The sequence below is a fragment of the Danio aesculapii genome, chromosome 1, assembly GCF_903798145.1.
Source record: "Danio aesculapii chromosome 1, fDanAes4.1, whole genome shotgun sequence".
NCBI classification, from domain to species: Eukaryota; Metazoa; Chordata; class Actinopteri; order Cypriniformes; family Danionidae; genus Danio; species Danio aesculapii.
Window position 1 is genome coordinate 47,012,712 of NC_079435.1, and position 18,330 is coordinate 47,031,041.

The following is an 18,330-nucleotide window of genomic DNA, read 5'->3' on the forward strand; positions in this document are numbered from 1 at the left end:
GCACGTTACTAGCATGTTTCTAGCATGAATTAGCATGTTACTAGCATGATTCTAGCATGAATTAGCATGTTACTAGCATGATTCTAGCATGAATTAGCATGTTATTAGCATGATTCTAGCATGAATTAGCATGTTACTAGCATGATTCTAGCATGAATTAGCATGTTACTAGCATGATTCTAGCATGAATTAGCATGTTACTAGCATGATTCTAGCATAGATTAGCATGTTACTAGCATGATTCTAGCATGAATTAGCATGTTACTAGCATGTTTCTAGCATGAATTAGCATGTTTCTAGCATGAATTAGCATGTTACTAGCATGATTCTAGCATGAATTAGCATGTTACTAGCATGTTTCTAGCATGAATTAGCATGTTACTAGCATGTTTCTAGCATGATTTAGCATGTTATTAGCATGATTCTAGCATGAATTAGCATGTTTCTAGCATGAATTACCATGTTACTAGCATGATTCTAGCATGAATTAGCAGGTTACTAGCATGTTTCTAGCATGAATTAGCATGTAACTAGCATGATTCTAGCATGAATTAACATGTTACTAGCATGATTCTAGCATGAATTAGCATGTTACTAGCATGTTTCTAGCATTAATTAGCATGTTACTAGCATGTTTCTAGTATTAATTAGCATGTTACTAGCATGTTTCTAGCATGAATTAGCATGTTATTAGCATGATTCTAGCATGAATTAGCATGTTACTAGCATGATTCTAGCATGAATTAGCACGTTACTAGCATGTTTCTAGCATGAATTAGCATGTTACTAGCATGATTCTAGCATGAATTAGCATGTTACTAGCATGATTCTAGCATGAATTAGCATGTTATTAGCATGATTCTAGCATGAATTAGCATGTTACTAGCATGATTCTAGCATGAATTAGCATGTTACTAGCATGATTCTAGCATGAATTAGCATGTTACTAGCATGATTCTAGCATAGATTAGCATGTTACTAGCATGATTCTAGCATGAATTAGCATGTTACTAGCATGTTTCTAGCATGAATTAGCATGTTTCTAGCATGAATTAGCATGTTACTAGCATGATTCTAGCATGTTACTAGCATGTTTCTAGCATGAATTAGCATGTTACTAGCATGTTTCTAGCATGAATTAGCATGTTACTAGCATGTTTCTAGCATGAATTAGCATGTTGTTTGCATGTTTCTAGCATGAATTAGCATGATTCTAGCATGAATTAGCATGTTACTAGCATGATTCTAGCATGAATTAGCATGTTACTAGCATGTTTCTAGCATGAATTAGCATGTTACTAGCATGAATTAGCATGTTACTAGCATGTTTCTAGCATGAATTAGCATGTTACTAGCATGTTTCTCGCATAAATTAGCATGTTGTTAGCATGATTCTAGCATGAATTAGCATGTTTCTAGCATGAATTAGCATGTAACTAGCATGATTCTAGCATTAATTAGCATGTAACTAGCATGTTACTAGCATGATTCTAGCATGAATCAGCTTGTTTCTAGCATGAATTAGCATGTTGTTAGCATGATTCTAGCATGAATTAGCATGTTACTAGCATGACTAGCATGTCACTATCGTGTTGCTAGCACCTTTCTAGCAAGATTAGCATGTCAGTAGGATGTTAAAACTGTTAGCGTGTGTTAGAATAGCTAGTCACAGTCTCTGGGACAGTTGCTAGGGTGCTGAAATTGGTTGCTAGGGAGTGGCTAGTAAGTTTAAAGGTAATCAGTGATTGGCTGCTGGCTAGACTGAGTTGAATGAGGTCAGACTCTAGTCTGTAGGACAGTCTGATGCAGAGTTATGAGCTCACAAAGGTTGATCCAATGTTAAGTCAATGGGAGTCTTTTACAATGGAAGTCTATGGGACAGTTGCTAGGGTGCTGAAATTGGTTGCTAGGGAGTGGCTAGTAAGTTAAAAAGTCATCAGTTATTGGCTGCTGGCTAGACTGAGTTAAATGAGTCCAGTAAGAAGTCTGTAGGACAGTCTGATGCAGAGTTATGAGCTCACAAAGTTTGACCCAATGTTAAGTCAATGGGACTTTTGGGATTTTTCTGGGTCGTTTTTCGGAAAACCCAAGGTCGGATCAGTTAGAAAAGATATAGCAACCCGAGTCAGACCAGTTCGAAGGTTTGACGAAAGTTTGAAGTATGTAGCTTGAAAGGCCTAGGAGGAGATACACTTAGAAATTAGTCTCAGAAGAATAAGAAGAAGAAGAAGAAGAAGAAGAAGAAGAAGAAGAAGAAGAAGAAGAAGAAGAAGAAGAAGAAGAATAAGTTTAAGATAGATAACAGTATGCTGGCTTTTCAAGCCACCATAAATATGTATGTAAATATAAATACATTTATATAATAATAATAATAATAATAATAATAATAATAGAAAAGTTGAATTATTATTTTTACTCTCTATATATGTATATTTGTACTGTAAAAGAAGACAAAAATACTAAGTAAGAAAATAATATCTTGATTTCCATTCACTTAATCTCAAGGGTTAACCTTTCATGCTGTTTCAGCATGAACAAACAAATTAACTGTCACTATAAACCCTCCAACATCGCTTCTGGTAAGAACACGTCAAACATTGACACTCATCTGCTCTGTCAGTCAAGACACCACAAAAGAGAGAACATATAACAGCGTCTTACACACACATAAAAATGTTCATAGTGATAAAGCATAAATGTTCATTTTCAAACTTTTGAACCTTCTTACCCAAGAAACTGTGCTCCGGTGGGACCCACTTCAATGACTTTGCCTGCAAGCCCCTCTCCTTCCACCATTGGGGGCATAGAAGCCAGTCTGTGCCTCTTCACCAGGCGACATGTGACTCGTGTAGGCGCTGAACATTTTCTAGGTGGAACAATAATGCGTAGTCCATTGTGACGACAGCCACGCATGGCTCCACCACGGGCATCCACCATAAAACTGACCAGGAAACTGTTTATGTAGAAACAAAGCAAGTGACAGAGCTGAACATCACCAAGAAGACAGTGAATTTGAATACTGCAAGAGTGTGTAAATGATCATTTCTAAAACTTACAGATTAACCACAGCTTTTCCCTTAAAAACACCCAAAAAAATCATGTTAAAGTCATACAGGAAACACATTAGGAACACACGTGTTTTGGAACATTTTCATGTGGAAGAAATGTGATCTCATGATTTTTCTTCTGTACATGAAAATGTTCTAAAGCCAAATGCTTCATGTGTGTTTCACATGCGTTTCACATGTTTTGAAGCGCATGTGATATTCATGTGGTTATTGTGTAAAGGTTATTATTTTTCTAAGATTCCATACTTATTTTATATCCTCTGTGGGCTTCCACAGAATAAAATAAACTCATTTTAATATTTTCCCTTTTAAAATTACGAATTTCACCAGAGATGATTAAGGTCCAATTGTTTGCTTTCAAGATTAAAAAGCTTATAAAAACTGATTTTATTATCAGATGCCATTACGTTGTAAAATGATGAATTTACAAAACCACACTGTAAAACCTAACAGTCAGCTTTATCAAATACTGAAAGTTAATTCAACTCATTTGAAAGGAATTTTGAATTCAGTGTTGAAGATAATGAGGTAATTAAATATCTCATTACTTCAACCTTAATGGAGCAAGTTCACAGTACTTAGTTTTTTTTTTCACTCAAACAGTTTGTAGCAATCGGTTTCCTCAAATGGTTTGAGTTACCTTAACTTATTGGGTTTTACAGTACTCAGTTGGTTTGAGTTCTCTTCATTTATTGGGTTTTACTGTTCTCAATTTTCATAATTTACTTTAATGGATTAAGTTCACAGTACTCAGGACTACTTTTTGAACAAAAATGATTTGTTGCAATCGGTTTGAGTTACCTTAACTTTTTCAGTTTTACAGTGCACTGACATGGACTGCCATTGAAATGTTTGTACTCAGTAAGATTTGAAAAACATTTTTGAAAGAAGAAATAAGTCTAAGTTCAGCCATGCTGCATTTTTTTGATCAAAAATACAAGCCACTGCTTTTTATGTCAGTATATTTTAAATTGTAATTTAATATTGTCTAAGCTTTTTTTTTTAAACATGATTACTCCACTATTTAGTGTCGCATAAACCTTTAGAAATCCAAATATTCCTTACACAGCAAATTAATCAGTGTTCAATTCTCCATGTTAAAGCATTTCAGAGTGAAGTGTTGACGTTATAGAGTTAGATTTTAATAAATGAACACAATCAGAGTTCGAAGCTTATTTATTCCAGTGTTAAATCAATGATGGTGTTATTTCCAACATCCAGATATTAATTTGACCAAAAATCTTATTTGAACACAATAGCCATGCCAGTCTTAAAAGTGTTAATTTGTAAAAAGTGTAAATTTGCTTTGCTGGTTGTCAAGTGTTAACATGTTTTGTTGATAAAAATGATTAATAACATAATTATAATTGTGATATTTTTTCTATAATTTTTGGAGAATTGTGTGTTGCAAGTTATTTGAACTATCAATCATGAGTATTTAATGTTTACTAGGAAAGACTAGAGTAAAAAAAATCTCTATGTTAAATTAAAGTTTAAAGTCTCTCTGTTAAAGTGTTGAATTTTCAGTTTTTACTCTAGAGTGAGGGAACAATCAGTAGTGTAGAACAGTTATTTTTAACTCGATACAGTGTAAATATAACTCATTTATAGTGTTGTACGAGTAACTCTCTTGAGTGTGTTATTTTAACTCTGAATGAGTGAACATATTGTCCCATTATTCTCAGAGTTGATTTTAAAGCCTTAATCACACTACGAGCGACTCTCAGCACCAAAGCGACAATCGTACGTTCATTCCAATGGAGAGAGAGAGAGAATTCCGGCGATCTCCATCTACGCAAGCGACAGCCACCATTGGCGACCAGGTGGGCATGTCGAGCGACACGACAAAGTCGAGAATCTTTCAACTTTATGCAAATGCAGAGCGACTTTCTTGAGTGACAGCCAATAGGAGCACCAATAGAGCTCACATGATCCTCTCTCAGCTCGCTCAGAGGCTAGTTGTATTCTCCATGCTGTAGTCAGACACAGGCCAGCATTTGCAGCAGGTCGCCACCCAGAGCGACAGGAAACTACAAAATTGCTTCTAGTGTAAATTATGCTTAACTCTGTTAAAGTTACAATAACACTGTCTGCTATTTTTCAGTGTAGATTCTAATATTTATAGAAAATATTATAAATAGGGATTTTTTTTGCAACAAATGTCTTAACTGTTTTTAATTTAATGCAATCATATTGATTTAATGCAAATTGTACTGACTCCAAACTTTTGAACGAATGTAATAATGTTATTATTAAGTGTTGCTTTAATGTTGAATGTTAAGTTATATATTGTCCATAAAGAAATGAAGTTCATAAAGAAAGTCTGAAAAAGATCAATTATCTAGGGAGATTAGATAATACAGAATGAACATGCTAGAGAGGTACTGGGGAAAAAAATAGCGTAGGAGTTGAGAAACGCAGTGTGTCCAGTTTCATATCACCCATGCGAGAAGAACTGAATAATATTGCATATTATTCACAGGTTTTCTATGAATACTGAGACATGACTCACTGAGTTTATCAAAACATGCATATTAAAATTTGAATGAGCACAAAAATGCTCATTTTAACATGCGATAATGTATTATGATAATGGGAAGCAATGGGGCTCAAGGAAGAGTAGTGGAGGATCACCTGCTGTTGTCATGGTCAAGGCATGGGGTAGACTGGCTAAAAGACGGACAAAACACACAATCACGAAGAGCAGAGAGAGACACCGAGTGATTCAGGGAGATGACGTGAGTGTAATCAAGGAGAGAGAAAGAGAGAGGAAAAAGTTTAAAATAACAATGAGAAGAAAAAAAGAACAGATATCTATAATGTTTCAAAGTTTTAGCATCTAATGCATACCAGCTTTGACCAAGGATACACAACGTCATATGTTCTTGCTTTACGTGACAGAGAGGCAAGGGTGTTTGTGTGTTTCAATTCTGTCTGAGTGTGTATAAAACTTACTAACCCTGACTGCAGAAGAGTGCTGGTTAGCACCACATTATCCAGATGTTCAGCACCCCAGCTCAGTCGATACGAGTCCTTCTCATGCTCTCGAAATGCAGACACCTGACAACACAATCAGAATATAAAACTGTGTATCATGAGGTGAAACCTATTATTATTAGTTTATTTTTGTTAATATAAGCATTTATTTACATTTCATATTTAAAGTGGAGTTAAAATATTTGTTATTTAAGGTTTAAAAATATTTATTTCTATTTATTTCATAAATTATTTTCATTTTATAAAGTTTTTGTCATTTTAGTAGGCCTACTTCATGATTCATATAAAGCCTTTCGTATAAAGAGAATAAATTGAGTGAATCAGTAATCCAAATAGATAAGTAAATAAAAAATAATAGGATTGCTCACATAAAAATATTTTAGTATAATATGGTGGCGCAGTAGGTAGTGCTGTCGCCTCACAGAAAGAAGGTTGCTGGTTCGAGCCTCAGCTGGGTTGGTTGGCGTTTCTGTATGTAGTTTGAATATTCTCCCTGCGTTCGCGTGGGTTTCCTCCGGGTGCTCCGGTTTCCCCCACAGTCCAAAGACATGTGGCACAGGTGAATTGGGTAGGCTAAATTGTCCGTAGTGAATGAGTGTGTATGGATGTTTCCCAGAGGGGAGGGGCATCCGCTGTGTAAAACATGTGCTGGATAAGTTGGCGGTTCATTCCGCTGTGGCGACCCCGGATTAATAAAGGGACTAAGCCAAAAAGAAAATGAATGAATGAGTAATCGCCCAAATGATCTGCAAATATTTCAGTAACACTATACAATAAGTTTGTATTAGTTCAAGTTAATGTATCTATGAACAAATAGTGAACAATACCATAATTGCAGTACCTATTTATTTTATTTTTAGTACATCCTGGAGGATGTTATCGCAGTGTAAAGCCTGACAGGCTTATCGGCTGCCTGACACAAAGGCATGAAGGGCTTTATTCTGTGGAAAAAAAACTTTCTGGGTGTACTTTATCTCACTTATTACACAGCTGCCTGAATGAATGAATTAAACGCATAACTGACAGACTTTGCACCAACCTGCACATTATTCAGTCACAAGATGGCGCCAAACAGTCAAAACGCACAGCTGACAAACGAAAATGGCTGACTACAGCAGACCTACGTATTATTCATTCACAAGCAGTCTAAAACAGTCAAAAACGCTGCGTGACTGGCAAGCAGATACATATGAATGAATGTGGATGTAAGTACAGGTAAATTGATTTGAACATATTCACTGACAGACAAGGTGATCTAAAGTCTATTATTGGCTCATGTTAACTAGCATTAAATAATAAACAATAGTAAAACATTAGTAAGTAGTAAACCTAAATGAAAAAAGCAATTTAGATGGAACTAACTTTTGTAGCCTAAAATGTTTGTTTTAAAAATTCTATGTTGAATCAAAATATTTCTTTCTAAACTATTTATTTCATTTAAGCTACAAGGGAGGTGTAATTCACCTTGTTAATCTGGTGGCTGGCGATCATGTCTTCGATCAGAATTCCTTCGCCTCTGTAAGCAAGATGACTGGGGGTTTCATGAGACCTGAGGCAGGACAATACAAACAGGTGAGCAAGACAGAATTACATGTGTTACATATTTAAATAACCTGTAAAATCAAAATAATATTTTTTAGATTTTAGTATGAGTATTTTATTCTTACGGATATCTATCAATATTGTGCCCCAAAACAGTGACAAAATTTGCATTAAGAAGACATAAACATCAAAAGCTGCCAGTTTGTAACTTCCGCTTAATGGATCAACTTTATTTTATATCACATTATACTTCTGTTTCTCATTAAATATTCTGATCAATCGAATGCTCTCTAGTATCTGACATGCCCCATCCCTTTAAGACATTATTGCGTTATGCGCTTGAGCTCAATCACGCTCACTGTCAGAATGCTATTGGCTGGTTAGGGGCTACTATGTTCCACCCTGTTTTTATGTTTCAGTACATATTATGTCACACATTAAAACAGAAATGCACATTTCAAAGCACTGCACATGACCTTTAAAAGCCAAATGCCCAAAAAAGATACCCAGGATAATTTGAAAAGCAAAATTGCTTTACAAAACTGTAATAATCTGTTGGTAAAGCATTAACTTCATTGTTTTAAACTAAAATACACTGTGCTTTAATTTACCGGTCTAGATTGTGAGTGTAGCTCATGCCATCCAGGTAATGTCCAGGTAGAGAATCGTCCCCAAGCTCTCTCAGGTCCTCTGCTCTCAGATATTCTCCTCCATCACCTGTCATTGTGTCTTCACCTGCTCATAAACACATCGCCTCATTGAGTATTGCATGTTTAAATGGCTGACCTAAAGGGTTAGTTCACTCAAAAAAATTTATTAGTTCATCATTTACTTACTAAAGTGTTGATCTAATTTTGTTTACCCTTCATTCTTTTTCGGACTATACAATGGAAGTATTAAATAAATGATCATGCTTGTTCATGTAATGGAAGTGAATAGCAGCCAGCATTAAAGGAACACTCCACTTTTTCAGAAAATAGGCTCATTTTACAAGCTATCTAGAGTTAAGCAGTTAAGTTTTACCATTTTTTAATCTATTCAGATGATCTCTGGATCTGGTGGGAGAACTTTTAGCTTAGCTTAGCATAAATCATTGAATCGGATTAGAAATAGTTTTATCATTTTCCTGTTTATGAGAGTATAGTTCCTTGCCATATCAGCCTAGAAAACAGCAACATTCTATATCTGTTGGTCTTAGTAACTAAAGGGGCTCTATTTAACGATCTAGGTGCAAAGTCTAAAGTGCATGGCGCAACAGCATTAAGGGCCTGTCCGAATCCACTTTTGCTATTTTAAGGACGGAAAAATAAGGTTTTCGCCTTGGCACATAGTCTAACAGGGTTGTGCTTATTCTCTTAATGAGTGTGTTTTGAAAATAATGTGCATTAAACCAATCAGAGACTCATTTCCCATTCCCTTTAAGATTCAGTTGCGTCATGCAATGGCGCATTTGCTATTTACATATCAGACTTTTTAAGTGGAAAAACTGAATGCTTCACTAGATCTTTACTTTCTCTTTTACTCTTTACTCGATCCTTCACTTTTGTGGATAAGGCAACGGTGTTAAAAAAAGCCCCCCGAGATGGAGGCAGTAGTTTTTATATTTATGTAAAAAAATACATATTTGTAATATTTTAATCCTTTCATTTATTTTTATTTGTAAAGATATTTGCCATCCTAGACTGGCACACCCATGAGTCCACACTGCGGCGCAAATGGATTTACTATTTAAACAATGTGACGCAAAGCGGGACAATTAGTCTGAAAATAGCAACACGAGAACACATCGGGCCAAACACATCTTGTGCCTTATTGCGCTGGGTGCATAATATGACCTTAAATAGGAAAATGATCAAAACTCTTAGAAAAAATTAAATAAACCAAGATGCTAATGGTCTAATCCAATCAATGATTTAAGCTATGCTAAGCTAAAAGTGCTCCTACCAGACACAGAGACAGACTAAAAGGATAAAAAAAAAATTATAAAACTCAACTGTAAAATGCCCCTATTTCCAAAAAAAAAGGTCCTTTAAGCTTCAGACATAAAAGTGTCAGAGAGTTGTCCAATATGCGATACATGCCATGTTCCAAATGCTCTGGATGTATACAGTATGATTGTTTTTAATGGAAAACAAACCAAAATTTATTTATATTAGTTTACTCTAAATGTTAACAAAAATCCTGACTACACATTTGATCATCATTGACTGCATATGTTACTCAGTTAGCACAGCAGTCCACTCTGACTTACCCAGAAAAAAAAACAACAACAACAACAACACATTTTACTTTGCTTTTTGTGGTCCAAAAAAAGAAAAAAGGAATATTATTTTTGGAGTGAACTCACCCTTTATTAATTAAGTGCACTATTTACTACAGTAGGTAGTATTTTCTGCATTCAGACCGAATAACATTCAAATAACATTATAAGCATTCAGGTTAGGGACAAAGATTATCAAAAAGAGACAGTATGGAGACAGTATAGACAAATAAAATTAATTAAAGAAATATACAGTTATCTTAATTTATATTTTAATATTAGCCTATGTATTATGCCATCTTTTATGGTACACGTGTAGTGTAAGCAGTGCTGAGTATTAACTGATTACATGTCATTTGCTTTACAATTTTTAAGCAATCTTCCCAGCACTGATTATAGGATGAATTACTAATATTAATAGTACTTATAACAATAGTTTGAGGTTCATTAAATCTTTAAAAGCTTAAATTATTTTAAGCGTTTTCTATTCTTTTCTCTTAAACTGCAATGATATACATCAAATACATAATTTTACAGTAAACTGACTACATTAATAATGTAAAATCCTACAAAATGCTTAAATATTATATACCGTAGAGCATTTCATTCTGTAACTAATTATTGTTTTTGACTATTTTGACTTTTGCTTTTCCACAATACTGTGCTTTAGATGATAATCTCAAACCAGACACCACATGGAATAACTGAAACAGAATTTTATATAAGTGTTATATAAGTATTATTGTTTTTAAAAAGTTAATGAGAAATTCAATCAAGTATTTCGAGCAAATTCAAGTACTTAATCTACTATTGGTCTGTACAAATCAATGAGAGAAGAATAATGGCATGCTTCAATGCCATTCAGAGTTTTCGGCCAGGAAGTGACAATACATTGAGCAAGTCACATGCTTTTTAAATCAGTGCTTTACAGATTGTTAGGCGGTTTTATAAACATTGTAACAGAGTTGACCAGAACATAGTGATGGACAAAAAAATAAAAAAGTATTACTAAACTTACAAGTAATACCGGAAACAGCGGTTTCATGCAAAAGTAGAGTTAATGAGTATAATTGAATAGTATAACTTCATAATAATTAAAGCTGAATGTGTGATTCAGTAGGCAGAGGGAGCCAAAAATAGAGAGTTTAAGTTAATATTTTCAAGACAAAATGCCCTTAAATACACAAACAATAATTTTTTTTAACGTAACTTGATTTAATGTCATTTTTTTGTTTTTGAAAAAATAATAGGTTTATCTAGGAGATCTACCTGTAATTCTAGAATGTGCAATAGGGATAGTTATGATTACTAGAACAAGCCAACTAAATGCCCTGTGATGCAAATTATACATCGACGATCATGTTAGTTTGTGTAATACATGCTTCAGTGAATCAAATTTAGGTATTTATTTAAATTACTAATCTAATTTATTAATAAAATGTGTTTGAGTTTTCAGTGTTTTGTGGGATAGGCTATTTAGTGTACAGTGTGACCATGATTAGCTATTTCAGATTACTTCAGGTCAAACTATACAAACTATGCATCTAATTTTACTTTACTTTTAGAGTATATGTAGAAGCAAACACCTATTTTACGAGAAATCAGTCTTGTGAACTCTTGCCGTGTATATCGGTGCTCTAAATCTGCCGGTTTCAGACTGTTGAATGACTTTTTTCCTCGCATAAACTGATTGGCACGATTATGCATTCACAATGGAATGAATTGTTATAGGGGTGGTCGAATTGATATGTATTATTTTAATTATTAACATTATTATTTAAAATACTGATCAGAGTGTACTTTTTCTCAGATTCAAATGGCTTACCCACCCCATACAACTTGTTTTGATGTCCCCCAAACCCCCCTGTAATTCGCATCCTGCCTGTAATCCACAAATATCAATTGTTCTCAGTTTTAAGATATATTGTATAAAAATAATTATTATCAGATTTAGACAAATAACTGAGACCAAAGTTAGTTTTCCACAGTTTAGTTTTTACATACAATAATCATGCCCGTTCCAGTTAGCACACAAACTGCAAAGCACACTTCTGAATAGATACAGAACGAACTGAACAGATTTTTTGGGGGGCAAATGTAATAAGTGTAGTGTTAGTAAAGAGGTCAGTTCAGTTCCCTCTATATCTATACCCTGTATACCTTCCATCTCCATATAGACATCAGTAAAAAGCTCCTCCTCGGTTTGATGTTGAGCTACAGAGGCACAGCAGCTTTTACACAGATATATGAAATCCTGATTTTGTTTAATAAAACAGAATAAAACACATTATCTTACCCTCCTCATCAGAAACATCCAGAACTTCCGTCATTGTCTCTGGAACGTTCAGTTTGTGTTTCTCTGTCACCGTCTGCAATAGTTCAAATTAACAAGGCATTCAGCGTATTCACTGTGTGGTCTGTGCATATATCAGAAACACATTACATAAATGCACGGATGCATACAGTTGTGGTTGTGATTATTTCCTCAGTAACAACTTTCAGAGTGTCCACCACTGAGATGTACCCCAGGCGCTTCGCAATAGAGAGTGCAGTGTTTCCGTTCTGAGGGAGAAAGAATGTGAGGTTAAAGGAGTCACATGCAGAATTAAGATGATTTCTGTGAGTGTAAGTGTTGCCCATACCATGGTAACAGCATTTGGCTTAGCTCCGTGCTGCAGGAGAACATTGACAATGTGTGTGTTTCCCTGTTGAGCAGCTTGATGAAGTGGTGTGTAACCATTCTGGTTGTACAAAAAAAATAAACAAAGAAAAAAGCTTCATCAATACAGTAAACATCTCAGAGATAGCAATACGAGCAAGGAATTTTTCACAGTATTTCCTATAATATTTTTTCTTCTGGAGAAAGTCCTATTTGTTTTATTTCGGCTAGTATAAAAGCAGTTTTGAATTTTTTTTAAACCATTTTAAGGTCAATATTATTAGCCCCTTTAAACATTTTTTTCCAATTGTCTACAGAACAAACCATCGTTAATGACTTGCCCACTTACCCTAACTTTAACCTACATAATTAACTTAGATAAGCCTTTAAATGAATATCATTATCTTGAAAATATATCTAGTAAAATATTATGTACTGTATTCATGACAAAGATAGAGCGGCTGTAGAATGGTTTATCGGCTGGTGTGATGACTACTATTTGGAAATTAATGTTAAGAAAAGGAGGGGGTCATTATAGACCCCAAAAATATATATAAATCTTAAATATTAATCATAGCTCAAATTTCTCTCACAAACTGAAAATGCATTGTCTTTTAGTAACAATACAGTTTAATAAATATTTATTCATTAATTGTGTTATCAAGTCACATGAAAAAGAGGAAGAAAACATTATTACCTTTGTTTTTCCATTAACATTAGCGCCATTTTGCAAAAGGAAATTAACCATTTTGACATTTCCATAGTGGCAAGCCACGATAAGAGGAGTGTAGCCCAACTAGAAGAAACAACCAAATGTAACATGAGAAATGGACACTAAATTATGCAATTCATTAAAATAATAATAATAATAACAATAGTACAGCATGAGCACATTAATATGAAACTCCAGGACAAGCTTACTTTGGTCTGCTGGTCAATGTTTGCGTCGTGTTTGGCCAGTATTTCAGCCGCTTGCACTCTGTCCTCTTGAGCAGTGAGATGAAGAGGTGTAAGACCACTCTGAAGAAAAAGACAACAAAAGATTTATATGTGTGTTACAATGTTGCCTCCATAGAAGGCTTTCACGACGTTCCAATAAATTCCTGACAGATGAAAATCAGGGCCCTCCCTCTTTCTGAGAAGCTTTCATGCAGATATACTTTTTTTTCTGCAACAGTTGAGTTTTACCATTTTTTAATCAATTCAGCTGATATCTGGGTTTGGCGGGAGCACTTTTAGCTTAGCTTGGATTAGCATCCAACTCAAATTGCAAAGAGTTTTCATTTCTTTCCTGAATTTCTGAATGATTTTTCTATTTAAACCTTTACTCTTCTGTAGATACATTGTGTATAAGACCAATGTTGCAATTTTCCAAGTCGATGTTGCTAGGAACTGTACTCTCCTTCTTGCGTAATAACAAATACACTTTGCTTAATTGGCAGTGATATTACGCAGCACCTGAAAATTGTCCCCAGATAGATAAATAAGTAACAGAACTTCATAATATCATTGCGCCTGCTGTGGCCAGGGTACGGAAAATTATCAAAACTCTTTTTTGTTTTTTGAGCAACATGCTAATGGTCTAATCCCATTCAATGATTTATGCTAAGCTAAGCTAAAAGTCCCCCCACCAGACCCGGAGATCGGCTGAATGAAAGCCTTTCTGTTAAGGGGAGGATATTTATTTGTGGTTAAATGTAGCTGAACGTTTATTACTGTTAAAATGTTTGGAGTTTTTCTTTTTTATTTTTTTAAGAAATTGATACTCTTATCCTGCAACGATGCATTTACCTGATGAAAAATGGGAGTAAAGGTTTACATTGCTACAAACATGGAAAAAAAGTTCTTTTGAACTGTATATTTATCAAAAAATCCTAAAAAGAATCCATTCAGCTGATCTCTGGGTCTGGCAGGAGCACTTTTAGCTTAGCTTAGCATAAATCATTGAAATAGATTAGACCATTAGCATCTCATTCAAAATTCCAAAGAGTTTTTATTTCTTTTTCACAATTTTCCCTTTTTAAAGCTTTACTCTTCTGTGGATACTTTGTGTACTATAAGACCAATGAAAAGTTAAAAGTTGCTATTTTCCAGGCTGATATGGCTAGGAACTGTACTCTCATTCTTGTGTAATAATCAATACTCTTTGCTGCCATACTGTGACAGTAGCTGGTGCAATGATATCAGCTAGATAAACAAGTAACAGCACTTGATAATATCATTGCGCCCGCTGTGGCCAGGGTACACAAAATGATCAAAACTCTTTTTGAATTTTTTTGAGCGACATGCTAATGGTCTAATCCCATTCAATGATTTATGCTAAGCTAAGCTAAAAGTGCTCTCACCAGACCCGGAGATCAGCTGAATGGATAAAAAAAAATGGTAACACTTAACTGTTCAACTCAAGGGAAGTTGTAAAATGATAATATTACAAAAAAAAGTTCCTTTAATGACCTGTGAGGATGCTAAAGCAATAACTGTCTGAACCTGCTTGTACCTTAGTTGCAGCGTTGACGTGTGCTCCTCTCTCCAGCAGTAGTGATGCCATCTCGGTGTGTCCCTCCTGAGATGCCAGGTGTAAAGGACTCACTCCTTGCTTGGTCAGTGCATTGGTCTCTGCACCATACTGAAGCAGCGCAGAGGCGATCTGAGTCTGGTTCTTCTTTGCTGCAATGTGGAGAGGTGTGTAGCCATTCTGTACAGAAACAGAATATGAAATTATCATTAGTGATTCTTTACAATCCTACTTGACTTTTTTTACAGTATGGTCTGCATTTTGAGTGTCATGCTGTTGACAATGTGCCAGAATTTGTGGTAACTGACATCCGTAGAACACTTAGTCTTTTTTTTTTATATTAATGTATAGACAGACAGCCTGATATTTGTGATCTTGCAGTAAAATCAGTACCTTAGCTGTAGCATGAGGTGAGGCACCTTTATCCAAGAGCATCAGCGCCACCTGCTGGTTATCATAGTGAGCAGCTACATGAAGAGGCGTGAGGCCATACTGGTTGAGAAATTCAAAAAGAAAAGTGAATACATATTTTCATAAGGAATGATACTAAGTAGATGATTCAAGTTTTGATTTTCACCTTTCCAGCATCATCAAGAAGTGCTCTCCGCTGTAGAAGGAGTTTTGCCACATCCAGGCTTCCATACTTAGCAGCAACATGTAGAGGAGTGAAACCTTTCTGTTAAGGGGAGGATATTTATTTGTGGTTAAATGTAGCTGAAGGTTTATTACTGTTAAAATGTTTCGTGTTTTTCTTTTTAAAAGAAATTGATGCTTTTATCCTGCAATGATGCATTTAGCTGATTAAAAATGTAAATATTTAAGTTGCTACAAACATGGAAAAATGTTCAGTTGAACTTCATATTTATCAAGCAATCAAAAAAAAAAACATTAATAATAACAAAAATGCTTCTTAAATTTTTTAAGGGCAAAAAAAAAAAACATTTATAGACTAAAAATATATATATTTTTGTCTCAAAATAGTCCCCAGCCAGGATACTAGGTAACAGCACTTCTTAATATCATTGCACCTGCTGCAGCCATGGAAAGTGAAAGTGAAACTCTTTTTTGAGTTTGAGCGACATGCTAACGGTCTAATCCGATTCAATGATTTATGCTAAGCTTAGCTAAAAGTACTCCCGCCAGACCAGGAGATTGGCTAAATAGATTAAAAAATGGTAAAACTCAACTGTTTAACTCTAGGAGAGCTGTAAAATGTTCATAATTCAGAATTTTTTTTTTTTACTGTTAAAAGGTTTGGAGTTTTTCTTTTTTAAACAAAATTGATGCTTTTAATCTGCAATGACGCATTTACCTGATTTAAAAAGACAGTAAAGTTTTACATTGCTACAAACATGAAAAAATGTTCCTCTAAACTTTATATTTATCAAGCCATCAAAAAAACTAAACATTAAGAATAATAAAAATGCTTCTTAAAATTTTCAAGGACCATTAAAAAACAACATTTTGAGACCAAAAATAAGTCTCAAAATAGTCCCCAGCCAGGATACTAGGTAAAAGCACTTCATAATATCATTGCATTTGCTGCACTTATGGTATGGAAAATAATCAAAACTCTTTTTTGAGTTTGAGCAACATGCTAATGGTCTAATCCAATTCAATGATTTATGCTAAGCTAAGCTAAAGGTGCTTCCGCCAGACCTGGAGATTGGCTAAATGGATTCAAAAAGGGTAAAACTCACAGGTTTAACTCTACAAGAGTTGTAAAATGATCATATTTCGGAAAACGTTTGTTAATGTTAAAAGGTTTGGAGTTTTTCCTTTTAAAAGAACTTGATACTTTTATTCTTCAATGATAGATTTACCTGATTAAAGACAGTTTAATTTATGACAAATATTTATATTTATGAAAGTGAAGTTTTACATTGCTACAAACATGGAAAAATGTTTTCATGAACTTTATATTTATTAAACAATCCTAAAAAACACTGATGATAATAATAATAAGAAAAAATATTGATAAAAAAGTATCGTCTTTCAAATTGAATTGAATGACAAATAAAAGAAAACAATAGAGCCAAAAATGTATTAAATATGTAAAATATGTATGCAATAAGGTATGTATGTAAAATATGTCATTACATATATATATATATTTTTTTTTTTTTATATTTTTGTTTGTTTGTTTTTGTTTCAGATCAAATAAGTGCAGCATTGCTGAGCACTGGCTGATTTCATAAACCTAAAAAACAGTTCTTGCTGACCCCAAGCTTTTAATGGCCATGTCATGTGTATACAAAATAATATGGTAAATGAAATTACCTTCGTGGCAAGCGAGTGAGATGCTCCAGCCTCTAGCAGCACCGCAGCCGTCTCCACCTGCCCTTCACGAGCCGAGATGTGCAGAGGTGTGTATCCATTAGTGGTGGAAGCGTCAGGGTGAGCCATGTGCTGCAATAACAACTGCACAATCTCTGTCTGACCCAGACGAGAAGCAATGTGAAGAGGTGTCTGATCCTCCTGGAGAGAGAAACCAGTGAGTAGAGTATATTTACAACTCTCCTTGTAAGCCATCGAAATGTATTTTCAGTGGATTTTATGGACTCACTCTGGCCATGGCATCCACCAAAGCGCCGTTTCTTAGCAAACATCGTACCACCTCCATCTGTCCTGCTCGTGCAGCCATGTGCAATGCTGTCTCACCACGCTGAAACACACACACAACCACAAGCCGCATTACAAGAAATCCAATGTTATGTTGGCGTAATTTATGTAGGTTAGAAAATTCTGATAAGATGAGGGCGGACGATATGTATTGTGGATATTAGTTTTGTCATTGTTGCTTTATTGATGTGCAAACTTATACTATGTATTTCACCCACTTTGCAAAATCACACTTTGATAGTTTATGTTAGGGCTATCACAATGTGAGCATTCAAAATATCTGCAATGTTGAGTTGGGACTTTAGTTCAGTATGGCCACAGTTTAGAACGCATGAGATTTGTGGAGATGGAGGTTACTACAGACCCATAATGAGTATCATTTATCATTTAAACATTTTTGAGCCCTGTGAGAGTTCATTTAGGCACAAATTTTGGTACCATTTTGTAGATTTTGTTACTACCTGAATACTATTTGACTACCCAGAAAACCACAAAACACTGTTTATTTCACTTGTAATTTTGCTATTTATAATATTCTAATGCATTTATCTATGCTTAGAAGTTGTTTATTACATTTTATGCGTGATTCACTCCCCTGTAGAATCATCCCAGTCAATCAAAATTAATTATTTATTTACAATTTGTGCTTTTCAAATCATTTGGTGAA

General features: G+C 34.7%; 1 protein-coding gene across 2 annotated transcripts in view; it reads right to left on the bottom strand.

The window, feature by feature from the left end:
- Positions 1–18,330, bottom strand: part of ank2a (ankyrin 2a, neuronal) — a 121,483-nt gene that overhangs the window by 30,927 nt on the left and 72,226 nt on the right. The window contains exons 14-29 of one of the 2 annotated variants that reach the window (XM_056461455.1): positions 17,608–17,706; positions 17,322–17,519; positions 15,619–15,717; positions 15,435–15,533; positions 15,024–15,221; positions 13,448–13,546; positions 13,224–13,322; positions 12,510–12,608; positions 12,331–12,429; positions 12,164–12,236; positions 12,028–12,081; positions 8,219–8,342; positions 7,530–7,614; positions 6,028–6,128; positions 5,703–5,738; positions 2,729–2,953 (exon numbers count right to left, since the gene is read on the bottom strand). In XM_056461455.1, the coding sequence (XP_056317430.1) occupies positions 2,729–2,953; positions 5,703–5,738; positions 6,028–6,128; positions 7,530–7,614; positions 8,219–8,342; positions 12,028–12,081; positions 12,164–12,236; positions 12,331–12,429; positions 12,510–12,608; positions 13,224–13,322; positions 13,448–13,546; positions 15,024–15,221; positions 15,435–15,533; positions 15,619–15,717; positions 17,322–17,519; positions 17,608–17,706 (1,787 nt within the window). The remainder of the gene's footprint in view (positions 1–2,728; positions 2,954–5,702; positions 5,739–6,027; positions 6,129–7,529; positions 7,615–8,218; positions 8,343–12,027; positions 12,082–12,163; positions 12,237–12,330; positions 12,430–12,509; positions 12,609–13,223; positions 13,323–13,447; positions 13,547–15,023; positions 15,222–15,434; positions 15,534–15,618; positions 15,718–17,321; positions 17,520–17,607; positions 17,707–18,330) is intronic. The other variant, XM_056461465.1, reaches the window with a different exon arrangement.